The sequence below is a fragment of the Dipodomys ordii genome, unplaced genomic scaffold (genome assembly GCF_000151885.1).
Source record: "Dipodomys ordii isolate 6190 unplaced genomic scaffold, Dord_2.0 Scaffold51, whole genome shotgun sequence".
In the NCBI taxonomy this organism is placed as follows: Eukaryota; Metazoa; Chordata; class Mammalia; order Rodentia; family Heteromyidae; genus Dipodomys; species Dipodomys ordii.
Window position 1 is genome coordinate 2,008,715 of NW_012267267.1, and position 14,285 is coordinate 2,022,999.

At 46.7% G+C, this 14,285-nt stretch overlaps 1 protein-coding gene across 2 annotated transcripts in view; it reads left to right on the forward strand.

Moving 5' to 3' along the window:
• The first annotated feature begins 2,308 nt into the window (after window positions 1-2,308).
• The window catches only part of Bsdc1 (BSD domain containing 1), a 27,330-nt gene continuing 15,353 nt past the window's right edge, over window positions 2,309-14,285 (forward strand). The window contains exons 1-5 of one of the 2 annotated variants that reach the window (XM_013020625.1): window positions 2,309-2,369; window positions 2,891-2,951; window positions 9,280-9,396; window positions 11,107-11,274; window positions 12,603-12,657. In XM_013020625.1, coding sequence (XP_012876079.1) covers window positions 2,341-2,369; window positions 2,891-2,951; window positions 9,280-9,396; window positions 11,107-11,274; window positions 12,603-12,657 — 430 coding nt within the window. In that variant the 5' untranslated portion in view covers window positions 2,309-2,340. Of the gene's footprint in view, window positions 2,370-2,582; window positions 2,641-2,890; window positions 2,952-9,279; window positions 9,397-11,106; window positions 11,275-12,602; window positions 12,658-14,285 lie in introns of those variants that run through there. The other variant, XM_013020626.1, reaches the window with a different exon arrangement.

Below are 14,285 nucleotides of genomic sequence, written 5' to 3' on the forward strand. Positions count from 1 at the left end.
GTTGGCTCAGTGGTAGAGCCTTGCATGCTTGAGGCCCTGGGTTTGATTCCTCAGCACCACATAAGCAAAAAGAAAAAAGCCGTAAGTGTCCTTGTGGCTCAAGTGGTAGAGTGCTAGCCTTTAGCTGAAGAGCTGAGGGACAGCGCCTAGGCCCAGAGTTCAGGCCCCACGACTGGACCCAAAAAAAAAAAAATGCACTGGGAGAAAGTAAGGGAAGGGGTGACACTGTCCAAAAGGAAATGTACTCTTTATCTGACTCATTTAATTGTAACTCACTTTTATAATATAAAAAAATTTAAGCCGGGTGCTGGTGGCTCACGCCTGTAATCCTAGCTACTCAGCAGGCTGAGATCTGAGGATCGCGGTTCAAAGCCAGCCCGGGCAGGAGAGACCATGAGACTCCTATCTCCAATAAAAACCACCAGAAAACCGGAAGTGGCGTTGTAGCTCAAGTGGTAGAGCGCTTGCCTTGAGCTGAAGAGCTGAGGGACAGTGCCCAGGACCAGAGTTCAAGCCCCACGACCGACCAAAATAAAAAATAATAATAATAAAAAAATTTAGCCGGGTGCTGGTGGCTCACACCTGTAATCCTAGCTACTCAGGAGGCTGAGATCTGAGGATTGTGGTTCAAAGCTAGCCCAGGCTGGAAAGTCTGTGAGACTCTTATCTCCAACTAGCCACCAAAAACAAACAAACAAAAAACAGAAGTGGAGCTGTAGCTCTAGTGGTAGAACACCTGAGTAGATAAAGCTCAGGGACTGCCTTTCAAGCCCCTGGATCAGCACACACACACACACACACACACACACACGATGTGGAGGCACAAGTCTGTACTCCCAACATCGAGAAGCTGAGTTCTAGGCTAGCTAGACCATATAGTATAGTCTGGACTATACGACAAGACTTGGTCTCAAAAACAAAAAAAAAGGGGGGGGGGAGGAGGGGGAAGAGTAGAAGTTAGGTGTGGTGGTGCAAAACTATAATTTCAGCAATTTAAAACTAAACAGGACTGGGGCTGGAGGTTTAGCCCAGCAGTAGGGCGCCCGCCCACGCAAGGCCCTGGGTTCAGTCCTCAGCCCTGGAAAAAAAACAAAAAACTAAACAGGACTGCAGTTCCAAGCCAGCTTGATCAAAAAGTCAACAAGAGGGCTGGGGAGGTGGCTCAGTGGTGGAATGCTTGCCTTGCATGCATGAAGCCCTGGGTTCCATTCCTCAGCACCACATAAGCAGAAAAAGCCAGAAGTGGCGCTGTGGCTCAAGTGGTAGAGTTAGCCTTTAGCTGAAGAGCTGAGGGACAGCACTCAGACCCAGAGTTCAGGTCCCATGACCACCAACAACAAAAAAAGTCAACAAGACCTGTCTCTAAAACAAGCCATCATTGGATGCTGGTGGCTCTTATGGGTAATTTAAACTTCTCAAGAGGCTGAGATCTGAGGTTGGAGGTTTGATGCCAGCCCAGGCAGGAAAGTCTAAGAGTCTCTTATCTCCATTAAACCAGAAAAAAAAAAAAAAAGGCAGGACGTTGTGTTAGCCTTGAGCAAAAAGGTCAGCTACAATGCCTAGGCTATGATTTCAAGCCCCACAGCCATCTACTCGGTAGACAAAAGTAGAAAGATCACAGAGGCTGCTCAGTAAAAGAAAATATCAAAAAAACACTACAAAAAGCAAAAGACCTGGGAGCATGGCTTGCGGGGATTATTTGCTTGCTTTTAGGACAAGAGATAAAACATGTGTAACAGCAGGAATGATCTCGTTGAAGAGGGGAAAACATGTGGTTTGGAGTGGTGGACCACTAGAGATGGTCTTTAGGCAGACAAAAAGCTATGGGATCATGTTGGTCGGTTGACCTCAGGTAAGAAGCACCCTTGCAGGAGGGAAGGGAAAGAATGGAGGCGGAGGCTTAGGTGGAGGTGGCCGACGGGGCGGTGAGATCTGCGGACACTCCCCCTCGCCAAACTCATAGAAACACAATCTCCCTCTTCCTGGTGGCCTCCAGATTATTCTGGACGGTGAGCTTGTGTATTCTGAGCTACGATAACTGAAGGTGTGTCCGCTTCTCTAGCATCCCCCAGGGATCCCCGCAAAGGCGGCCTCGCAGTCGCCTCTTAATTTTTCTGCAACCCCTTCAAACTCGGCCCCGGAGCCCCGCAGTCTGCGTACGTTGAATCACCTTGAAGAGACACCGAGCTGCGACTACGCAGTTGGTTTCACAAAGGGGGGCGGTCCTCGCCTTGCGCTCCGGGATCCAGACGTTCGAGCCCGGCCCCCTCTTCCCTCCCACCTCCCTCCTCCCTCGGCCCCCGACAACCCCGAAGTTAGCCCACTGGGCCACCGTAACTCATGTCCGCCGCTACCCAGAAAGAACCAAGGTTGGTGGGGGTGGGACCTGAGGACAGAACTAAATCGAGATTGGGTCGAGAGCTTAGAGGCGGAGTTTGAAGGCTAGCTTCGAGCTGAGATTGGACCGAGCTTAGAGAGGCGGAGCCTAATGATGGAGCGGAAGGAGGGATTGGGTTGAGGGCGGGGCCGGCGCACGGATTGGGCGGTGTGCTCAGGGGCGGTGCTTAAGGGGGCGGTGCCGTGTCGGAAGTCAAAGGTCGGTAAATAGTGGTGATGTCATGCAGGCAAGATGGCGGAAGGGTGAGCTTGTCGTTCGGCTCCCAGGCGTTGGGGCCTGAGTCCTCCTGGGGTTTGGATTGCCTGGCCAGCGTGCCTGTGGGGAACGGGAGATCAGCGTGAGCTCGGACGGAGCCGAGAGGACAGAGTGGGGTGACAGGCCGGACGGGTGGGGCAGCGGCCTGCGCAGCCACGGCCCGCGGGACACCTCGGAGGGGGAAATGGAGGGTCGTAGTGGCACGGCGGGGCCGCCAGATGTGTCTGTCTTCCGCAGGGAGGACGTGGGGTGGTGGCGAAGCTGGCTGCAGCAGAGCTACCAGGCCGTCAAAGAGAAGGTAAGTTGGACCAGCGCCTTTCTTTGCCCGGTCGGGCTCTGCGCCGCCGTATTGCGACCTGGTCCAACCTGTCCTGCCCGACTTTTGCGGGCCCCTGGCCTCCCTGAGGTTTACTTGAGCCCCACGTCCCCTGACTCCTGACCATGAGAAGGTGGGTCCCAACGCAGACCAGTGTAATACCAGCTACAGATTGTTTAAAAAAGCTGAAGCAACCCTTTCCAAAGAATCCATAGAAAAAAACTATTTATTCGAGCTCAGGAAATTGACAACTTCCTGGTGGGACCGAGGACATTGACTGCAAGCCTTGAAGGGTTCTAACAATGAAGAAACTTATTCCTATAGTCATTTGAAGTATTAAAGTATGTGCCAACCAGCACACTCTGACACGTCCTGATGAAGAAGCAGCTGCAGGCCTTACAAAGCTCAGAGTCTGGTGGGGAGACAGTCATTAACCAAATAGTCAAAAATGGCTGTTTAAGCCAGTCACCTAACTACTCAGGAGGCAGAGGTCTGAGGATCACGGTTCTAAGTCAGAGCAGGCAGAAAAGTCAATAGTGGCGGTGTGACAGAGCACCAGCCTTGAGCACAAAAGCTAAAGAACAATATCTAGGCTCTGAGTTCCAGCCCCAGTGTCCTCCCACCTCCCACAAAAGGCTGTTTACTTACTGTTATATAGTAAGTGCTGTGAAAGGAAAGTACCAAAATGTTTGTCCAGTGTAGGTAATCAAGGATGTGACAGGAAAGGGATGAGGAAAGGCTATCCACGCCAACCTGCCCAGACAGGGTGAGGAGCAAGAACCCAGGCCAGTGAAGAGCTTCAGGTATACACACTGATGCCTGATGAGTTCTCATTGAATAATGATTTGCAAAGAGGGCTGGAGAGCTCCATACTCATAGAGTGGAAATCTTTGCAGGCTAGCTAAGCAATCCCTGTAAGATAAACAGCTCTTGTCCTTCCAGTGGGTAATGCTAATGGATATTCAGTAATTTGTTTAAAACAGCCCATTTGGGGCTGGGAAGGTGGCTCAGTGGTAGAGCGCTTGCCTTGCATGCATAAGGCCCTTGGTTCGATTCCTCAACACCACATAAGCAGAAAAAGCCGGAAGTGGGGCTGAGGCTCAAGTGGTAGAGCGCTGGTCTATAGCTGAAGAGTTGAGGTACAGTGCCCAGGCCCAGAATTCAGGCCCCAGGACAGAAAAAAACAAAAAACAGCCAATTGAGTTGTGGAAAAAATTATTATCTACTGCAAGCAAGCAGAGTGAGTCTTGCTTTAGGAAGACTCAGCCATCCACTTTCTGGCAGCATTTTTTTTTTTTTTTTTTGGTGCCAGTCTTGGGGCTTGAACTCAGGGCCTGGGCACTGTCCCTGAGATATTTTTGCTCAAGGTTAGCCCTTTACTTCTCTGAGCTACAGCTCAGCAAATTGGAAAATACCCAGAGCTATTTATGTTAATGATGAGAGACCCAGAATAGCGTGCTTACTTTTGATCAGTAATCATGGAAGGAAAGTAACATTCAGAAGTTTTGCAGGAAAAAAAAATGTTTTGCAGGAGGGCCTCCTGTGTATTTCTCTGAGGGATGTTCTTGCCTAAACCAGGAAGGTAGTTGGTCAGCCTAAACTTGAAATTCCCAGTTTTAAAGCAGGAGAGATGATGGATATTGTTTCTGCTTTTTTGGAATGTAAAGACTTAATTTTCCTTTCTTATATACTACTTTTATATGAACTTCAACACATTATTTAACCTCTTGAGGCCTTAGCTCAAGTGTATAATGAAAATAATTCCTACCTAATGTGATTGTCATGAGAATTAAATGAAATGAGAATTACATGAATATAATACACAAAAAATAATTCTTAGAACATTAAATACTTACAATCATGTGTTAATGCTGAAAGTGATAGGAAAACTCTTGGGCAGCATTATCAGTCTATTTTCTACCCTTTTCGTTTGTTTGTTTGTTTTGGTCAGTTGTGGGGCTTGAAGGCTGGGCCTATGTGCTATCCCTGAGCTCTTTAGCTCAAGGCTATTGCTCTGCCACTTGAGCCACAGCGCCACTTCCTTTTTTGGTAGTTAATTAGAGATAAGGATCTCAGACTTTCCTGCCAGAGCTGGCTTTGAACCTGGATCCTCAGATCTCAGACTCCTGAGTAGCTAGGGTTACAGGTGTGAGCCACTAGTGCCTGGCCCTTTTTTGTTTTTATGTGGGGCTTGAACTCAGGACCTGTGCATACCCTTGAGCTTCTTTTGCTCAAGACTAGTGCTTTACCACTTGAACTCTACTTCCAGCTCTTTGGAGCTAAGAGTCTTAAGACTTTCTTGCCCGGTCTGGCTTTGAACCAGATCTCAGCCTCCTGAATATGCTAGGATTATAGGCCACCAGCACCCAGCTCCAACCATTTCTTTTCTTGGTCTTTGGTTCCTTTCCTGGTCTTACTTCCTGTCCTGATTCCATTAGGGCCACTCCCATTAACATACCTGGTCCTTATAGGTCTGAGAGGGCTGTAATTTCCTTCCTCTGCTCCTCACCTCCTCCTGTTGTGTCCTATGTATGCTCATAAATGCTAGCACATACACACTAATAGAGAAGGGCACATTGATCTTTGGTTCACCAAAGACTTGACCTCATCTGAGCCAGAGCGCTCCTCAGAAAGCCTTTCAGCTTTGAATTTGCTTCAGAAAGTCTTCCCGCATGGTTCTGTTCCACAGCTCTGTCCCTTTCATTCCCACAAGACAACCTCCCATACTTTTTTTTTTTTTTTAATTTTGTTTTTGGGTCCAGTCGTGGGGCCTGAACTCTGGGCCTGGGTGCTGTCCCTCAGCTCTTCAGCTCAAGGCTAGCGCTCTACCACTTGAGCCCCAGCGCCACTTCTGGCTTTTTTCTTTTTGTTTATATGGTGCTGAGGAATTGAACCCAGGGCCTCATGCATGCTAGGCAAGCACTCTACCACTGAGCCACCTTCCCAGCCCCCCTCCCATACTTTTTGAAATTTGAGGTCAACACATAATCTGAATTTACTGAAGCCACTGCCTATAAACTTATCTGTAGTCATACTCTGCTTCACCTACTGCTTGCCAAATCTAATGGGTGTTTTTCAACTCTTATCTTCCTGGACCTGCTGTATTCAAAACTAGTGATTACTTCTTTTCCTTGAAACTCTTGACATGGTTTTCACCCAATTACCATATATATCTCTAGTTTACCTTGTGATTGTGAGCTCCTGTTCCTTTGCCTGCCCCATAAAGGTGGGTTCTGAGGATGCTTGTCTTCAGCATACTTCTCCATTCACTTGTCAGACTCTTCTGTGGGTGAGCTCCTCCCTTCATGTTAAGGTGATTTCTGTTTTTTTCCCCTGTGCTTCAGTGTTTGAGGTTTGCTTCTGTTGGATGACTCTCTTAGATATCCAGCTATCACCTCAGATTCTATATGCCCAAAGTCATTACTGGAAATGGACAGCATCCAGCAGTATAAGTCCTTTGAAATTATTTGGTACATGATAAGACAGACAGACAAATATGCTTGTAGGTGGCTCGTGCACTGCTTTTGGCCATCTTCCCGTGTTGGTCATTTTGTATGGCGTGCAGATGTTATAAGTATCCAGATGGCCCTTAGCAGAACAAAGGTTTCCCACCTCTGCTCTAACCCTTCTCTTCATTAGTACTTTTTCACCTTGCTGGCAGTACTTGATTTAGTCAGTCACCTGTTTTATAGCCAGTTCTCCTTCCTTGATTGTTTTACTGCCTATCTGTTTAATCACCAGGTTCATGTTTTTCACCCCATCTTGCCCCCCTCGTAGGTTACTATAATAGCTTCCTGTTTTCCCTTACTCTCCTAATTTTGTCACCCTTGGACCAATCCTCTAAGCATTACTAGAGTAACCTAGAGTGAAAGGGAATCTCACATGTCCCACCTGCTTCACCTTTGGTGGCTCCTCTACCATAGAAAGGCAACCTCTCCAGTTTTGTTTTTTTTTGTGTGTGTGGGGGGAGAAGGGTGGGAGGGTAGGAGGGTAGGTCAGTCGTGGGGCTTGAACTCTGGGCCTGGGCACTGTCCCTCAGCTCTTCAGCTCAAGGCTAGTGCTCTACCACTTAAGCCATAGTGCCACTTCCGGTTTTCTGGTGGTTTACTGGAGATAAGAATCTCATGGACTTTCCTGCCTGGGCTGGCTTTGAACTGTGATCCTCAGATCTCAGCCTCCTGAGTAGCTAGGATTACAGGTGTGAGCCACTAGCACCCAGCCACCTCTCAAGCTTTGTTCCTCACCATTTTTGCTTTGGATTTTGTGTTCCTCAGGACTGAAATGCTTAAAAGCTTCAGTAAACCCCGTCCCCAGAGTTCCTTAGCTGATTCGTATTCTTTTTTGTTGTTGTGTTATTGTTGTTGGTCATGGGGTCTGAACTCTGGGCCTTGGGGCTGTCCCTCAGCTCTTCAGCTAAAGGCAAGTGCTCTACCACTTGAGCCACAGAGCCACTTTTGGCTTTTTCTGCTTATGTGGTGCTGAGGAATTGAACCCGGGGCCTCATGTATGCAAGGCAAGAACTCTACTACTGACCTACCTTCCCAGCCCCTCCTGTTCATTTTTAAAGAGTTTATTCCAGGCTTCCCTTCACCTCAACCTTCACCCTTCACCCTACCTCCCCATAAAGTGTCCATCTCTGCTGTGTCCCTGCCCATTCTTCTGTTATGTGAGCACTTCCCCAACATACTGCAGCCTTCTTACAGGCCAGCACCATGTGTATTTGTTTGTCCTCAGAGTTCACATTTAGTGGAGGAGACAACCATTCATGGAATAATCATGCTAATGGTTGCATAATTAAAACTGCCTTGGTACATGTAACAAACAATACGTTCTGATTGTTTTTTTTTAGAGGGCAGGGGACAGCACTGGGGTTTGAAATCAGGGCCTTGAGCTTGCGAGCTAGGTGTTCGCCAAGCAACAGTGTTTGAGCATGTATACCAGGTGAGCATCAGTGAGTAAAACATACAGTCTCTACATTCATGCTTTATCTAGGGACAAGGACAGTTGACAAGTAATGGAGAATTTACAGGATAGTAGATGTTTAAGAAGAAATGAGCAAGGGGTGACAGAGTAGCTAAAGAAATAGAGAGCACCTGCTTAGCAAACACAGAGCCCTTAGTTCAAACCCTAGGACCAGAGGGGTAAATTTGAGTAGGAGAAACCAAGAGTGAGGAGGGATGGAGGAAGTTTCCTAGGAAAGTGACATTGAAGCTTAGACCAGAATGATTACCATGAGTTAACCTGGTGAGAGGGTTCAGTCATGTGTTTTCTTGCTTGTTTGTTCTGAAGAGTTAGCTTCAGGGAGAGGGAGTACTATGTTTTGGTAAAGACCTTATTCTCATTCAGGTACCACTGGCTCACACCTATTATTCCAGCTACTGAGGAGTCTGAGATCTGAGAATTGAGGTTCAAAGCCAGTCTGGGTAGACAAATTTGAGAGACTCTTAGCCAGCAAAAAGCTGGAACTGCAAGCATGGTTCAGGTGGTAGAATACCAGCCTTGAGCAAAGAAAGCTTATCAAGAATGAGAGGCCCTGAATTCAAGCCCCAGTAGCTGCACAGAACTCACTTTTTCAGTTTTTTTCTATTCCTGGCTGGTGCCCTACCACTTGAGCCATGCTCCCAGGGTTTTTTTTTGATTAGAGATAAGAATCCTAAGAATTTACTACCTGGGCTGTGAGCCACCAGTGCCCAGCTTCTCAAAGTCTGTTTTGTTTACAGAATGTGTCCCTCTTTCCCAACCTCTGACCTGGGCTGCCTTCCACATTTATGAGGAAAAAAAAAACGAGGACCAGATGAGACTTACTCGTGGCCCCACAACTGTGAACTCCTAGGCTGAGACACAGTCCCTGTGCCAAAGAGTAGGGGGTCTTTTCTCTCTCTACTACCAGTAATTCCAGGTTGTGGAATTGAGCAAGTTAGCATTGTTTCTGAGCTCAGGCCCCCATGTCACTTGCCATTTCCATTTAGCTGTCTGGTTCTGAAGGAGCACAGCAAGTAAGAATGAAGTGATAGGCCAGGCGCTGGTGGCTCATGCTTGTAATCCTAGCTACTCAGAAGGCTGAGATCTGAGGATCATGGTTCAAAGCCAGGAAAGGGCAGGAAAGTCTGTGAGACTCTTACTTCCAATTAACCACCAGAAAATCAGAAGTGGAGCTGTGGCTCAAGTGGTAGAGCACTTGCCTTGAGCTGAAGAGCTGAGGGACAGTGCCCAGGCCCAGAGTTCAAGCCCCACAACCAACCAAAAAAAAAAAAAGAATAGGAGTGATGGTGCTCAGACAGCTCTGTCATCCTTCTCTGTTTTCCCATAGTCCTCTGAAGCTTTGGAGTTCATGAAGCGGGACCTGACAGAGTTTACTCAGGTGGTACAGCATGACACAGCCTGCACCATCGCAGCCACAGCCAGTGTGGTCAAGGAGAAGCTGGCTGTAAGTACTGTCCACACCTTGAGTGACTGCCCCTCACATCCTGCCCTGCCCTGGATCCTGGTGGGGACCCCCAACTTTTTGTCCTTAGGTGACTGTTTTTTCCTCTATGTGGGGAAACTATAGAAATACTCCCTCATTTTGAAAGAATTTTGCTTGTCACACACACTGTATATATGTGTATATATACATATGCACACATATGTATATATATATATATATGTATATATGTTTACATATGTGCAAACATACTCTATATGTGCATGTATATACATATGTGTGCATATATTGCACACATATGTGCATATACCTACTATTTTAGCAAAGTCATTGCAAATAAGAGCCGGGTGCTGGTAGCTCACGCCTGTAATCCTAGCTACTAAGAAGGCTGAGATCTGAGGATTGAGGTTCAAAGCCAGCCTGGGCAGGAAAGTCCGTGAGACTCATCTCCAATAAACCACCTGAAAACTGGAAGTGGTTCTGTGGCTCAAGTGGTAGAGCGCTAGCCTTGAGCCGAAGAGCTCAGGGACAGCACCCATGCCCAGAGTTCAAGCCCCACAACCAACCCACCCCCCCAAATACAAATAAAAGAGTAGTAAAAATAAAATAAAAAAAACATTTCCCAGATATAACTGTACATTTCTTTTTCAAAACAAGGATCATTTGATTGATTTTTTTGCGGGGGGGGGGGAGGTGGTCTGGTCGTGGGGCCTGAACTCTGGACCTGGGCGCTGTTCCTCAGCTCTTCAGCTCAAGGCTAGTGCTCTACCACTTGAGCCACAGCACCACTTCCCAGCTTTTTCCTTTTTGCTTATGTGGTGCTGAGGAATTGAACCGGGCCTCATGCATGCAAGGCAAGCGCTCTACCACTGAGCCACCTTCCCAGCCCCAAAACAAGGATCATTTGAAATTGTAGTTTTGTGGTCTTTTTTTTTTTTTTGGTTCAAGGCTTGGGCTTGAACTCAGGGCCTGAACATTGTCACCAACCAACCCTGCCTCTTCCCCCACTCCCCCCAAATCTAACACTCTACCACTAGAGCCCCAACTCTTTCCCGCTTTGGTGGTTGATTGGAGATAAGTGTGTCAGTTTTGTCTGCTCAGGCTGGTTTCAGACTGCAATCCTCAGATCTCAGCCATCTGAGTAGCTAGGATTACTGGCGCACGCCTGTGATCCAAGAGCATGTGACTTTTGTCCTTTTGTTGTTGTTGGCCATAGGGCTTGAGCTACGGGCCTGGGCACTGTTCTTGAGTTCTTTTCCTTTCCTAAGGCTAGCATTCTACTGCTTTGAGCCCCAGTGCCACTTCCAGTTTTCTGGTAGTTAATTGGAGGTAAGAGTCTCATGGATTTTCTTATCCAAGTTGGTTTTGAATCATGATTCTCAGATCTCAGCCTCCTGAGTACCTACGATTACAGGTGTGCACCACGCCCAGCTCTTGACAATTTTTGATTAGCCTAATTGGCTCTGATATTTTGATGAAATAGCCACTCAGATTTCTGCTCTGATCTACACAGGACTACTTTGACCCTTTCTGTATCATTATGAGTAGAGGGCTCTGTTTCCTTCCCTCTCCTTCAGCCCCAGAGATAGGGTACAAAGTTGTGAGCACTCTTCTGTCCCCACAATTGGTACACCTTTGCTCTGATGCTTTGTGCTCCAGATCCCAGATTGCAGCTTGCCTCTGGAACATTTGTTCTATTGCTTTTCTCTATAGACTGAAGGCTCCTCAGGGGCAACAGAAAAAGTGAAGAAGGGGTTGTCTGACTTCTTAGGGGTGATCTCAGACACCTTTGCCCCCTCACCGGACAAAACCATTGACTGCGATGTCATCACCCTGATGGGCACTCCCTCTGGCACAGCTGAGCCTTACGATGGCACCAAGGTATTCACTGACAGTGTTCTGAGTATATGTTAGGTCTTAGCTTCCAACTCTGGTCCACTCATAAGAACAACAAAAAGGGTTGGGAATGTGGCTTAGTGGTAGAGTGCTTTCCTAGCATGCATGAAACCCTGGGTTTGATTCCTCAGTACCTCATAAACAGAAAACATAAACAGCCAGTAGTGGTACGGTGGCTCAAGTGGTAGAGCATTAGCCTTGACTAAAAGAAAAGTAGCTCAGGGACTGTGTCTAGGCCCTGAGTTCAAGCTCCAGGACTGGCAAAAAATAAATATAGAGAACACCAATAAGGAGAAGATAATTACTGTATCATTAAACCCCTAATTGCATCACCTAATGATAATCTGACTTCTTGTTGGTCTATAGCCCTCCATTTCTTTTTGTTCAAACACAGGTAAAGATAGGTTGGAGTTTTTATTTTTTAACAAATAGGCACTTTATGTTTTGTTTTTGTTTTTCTGCTGGTCCCTGGGCTTGAACTCAGGGCCTAGGCACTGTCCCTGAGCTTGTTTTGTTTAAGGCTAGCACTCTACCACTTGAGCCACAGCGCCACTTCTGGTTTTCTGGTGGTTTATTGGAGATAAGAGTCTGACAGATTTTCTTGCCCGAGCTGGCTTTGAACTGTGATCTCAGCCTCCTGAGTAACTAGGATTACAGGCATGAGCCACTGGCCCCGGGCTTGAAAGTTATTAAGTATAAGATTTTAAGTTGTGACAACAATGACTCATCACCAAAACCATTTGCTGAAGTTCTGTTGTAGATAGCCTGTGCTTGGTGTAATGCTGAGGAAGATAAAGATTTCTGTTTATCAACTGAGCTCTGCCCCCCTGTGGCCCTAGTGGGAACATAGCATATATGACACTTGGCTGACCAGTGCCAGAATTTGAATTTTAAAATTTTTCATTGCTAGAGTATGGAGCCTTTTGCCTAATAAATGCTGAGTAAGCTACCTGCCCCTCTACTCCTAGCCCTAGAAATGATTGGTGAATGGTTTCAATTTAGGGATAGTAGGATTATTTCATGACTTGCCACTAAATTTGGACCCTATTAATATAATTGCATTTTCTGTCTTTCAAATTTCACCTATTTTAGCATTTTAAACAATTTTATAGCCTGCTTACTTTATTTGTATAGTTTCCTGGTGTAGAATATTGAGTTAAAGAGCACTTTTTTGGGAGCCCCAGTTCTAGGTTTTAGTCCAGTGCCATGGGCTCTGTGGGTTTGTGGAATTGGGTTGTGGTTGATATCCTATATAAAAGGATACTTTCTATGTCCAGCTTCCAGAATTTCTTTTTCCCTTTTCTGCCTCACAGGCTCGTCTCTACAGTCTGCAGTCAGACCCAGCAACCTACTGCAATGAACCTGATGGTGAGGGGGTAGCAGTGAGGGACTTGTGGGGCAGGCAGCCCAAGAAGGGATGCATGGTGGGCTCAGTTTGTCTCAGGGCCAAATACCTCCTAAGTTGAGGATTCACATACCTTTCATCCTGGGATGGTTTGGTGGTCCTTGTTCCTCACTGCCTTTATTCCAGCTCTGTCCTCTACAGAGACTTTGCTTAAAAACCTTGCTCTTTACCCTCTTTGCCCAGCCTCCTCCCAGCCCTTCCCTACCTGCATTCGTTTAGTTCCTGTTCGCTAAGACCCTGTCACTCAGTGAGCCTTATGCTGGGAACTAGAGACCAGGAAGAGTCAAACCCTCAAACTGGCCCATTCTTCCAGGAGCAGGCTGTTAAGAGGGAGACAAAGGGAAAGGAGAATCAAGCAGAGATGGTAAGGAGTAGAGTGCCTGCTTCTGCAGGAAGATAGAGAACACTAAACCAGCTGAATGAGCCTAGGAAGTGAACTTGAATTGAGGACTTAATAATGAATTAGAGTGGGTACCCATGGCTCAAGCCTGTAATCCTAGCTGCTTAGGTGTCTGAGCTCTGAGGATCACAGTTCAAAGCCAGCCTGAGCAGAAAAGTCCATGAAACTTTTAACTCCATTTAACCACTAAAAAGCCAGAAGTATTTCAAGTGGTAGTAGCTCAAGTGGTAGAGCACTAGCCTTGAGTGAAAAAAAAAAAAGAAAAAAAAAAGCTTAGGGACAGCACCTGAGTTCAAGGAGAGGCTCTGAGTTCAAGACCCAGGACCAACAAGAAAGAAAAAGAGAGGCGGGGAGGGCGAGGGAGAGGATGAATTAGTAGTAAATTAAATGTTTTATTTTTAGAAGCAGGGAAGGGCATTCAGGCAAGGCAATGGTAGATCTGAGCAGAGAGCTCGTCACATTTTGGTGACACTGGATTAAAGAGAGTACATGGGACAGTGAAGGCAGGCTGAGAAAGCCAGGTACAGAGAGCTGTTTGTGCCAGGCCAAGCAGCTTTAATTTGGCTCTGAAAGGTTCGTAGTAGTAGTTCTGGTCCTGTTTTAGTCACAGAGGCCTTTTAAAAACCTATTGAAAATGACAACTTTTTTTGTGCAGTGTGGGAATTCTTTGACCCTTTGAAAAGCATCTGAGGACCCTACAAAAAGCCCTCCCTCCTGTAGAGAATTGTTGGAGGGTTTTGAGGCTTGGGGTAATCACTTATTGAATCATGAAGTAACCTTTGAGGCCATGTTGTAAAGGATGAAGTAAACAGACAGAGATGAGGTAGGAGGCATGATAGGAATCCCTATGTCAGAGGCAAGACCAGAGATGGTATGGAACGGAGTGCATGTAGGAGACACTGGGTAAGTAAGAGTGAGTAGACAAAGGAGTCTCAAATAGCCCCCAGGTTTCTGATGGGCAACTCAGAAGAAAAATGAGCACCCAGATTTGCAATAAATCTGAAGCTCAGCAGAGTAGTCTGGGTTGCAAAAATGGAGGGGCTGGGGATGTGGCTTAGTGGTAGAGTGATTGCCTAACATGCATGAAACCCTGCGTTCGATTTCTCAGTACCACATACATAGAAAAAGCCAGAAGTGGTGGTATGGCCCAAGTGTTAGAGCCTTAAGCAAAAAGAGCTCAGGGATAGCACC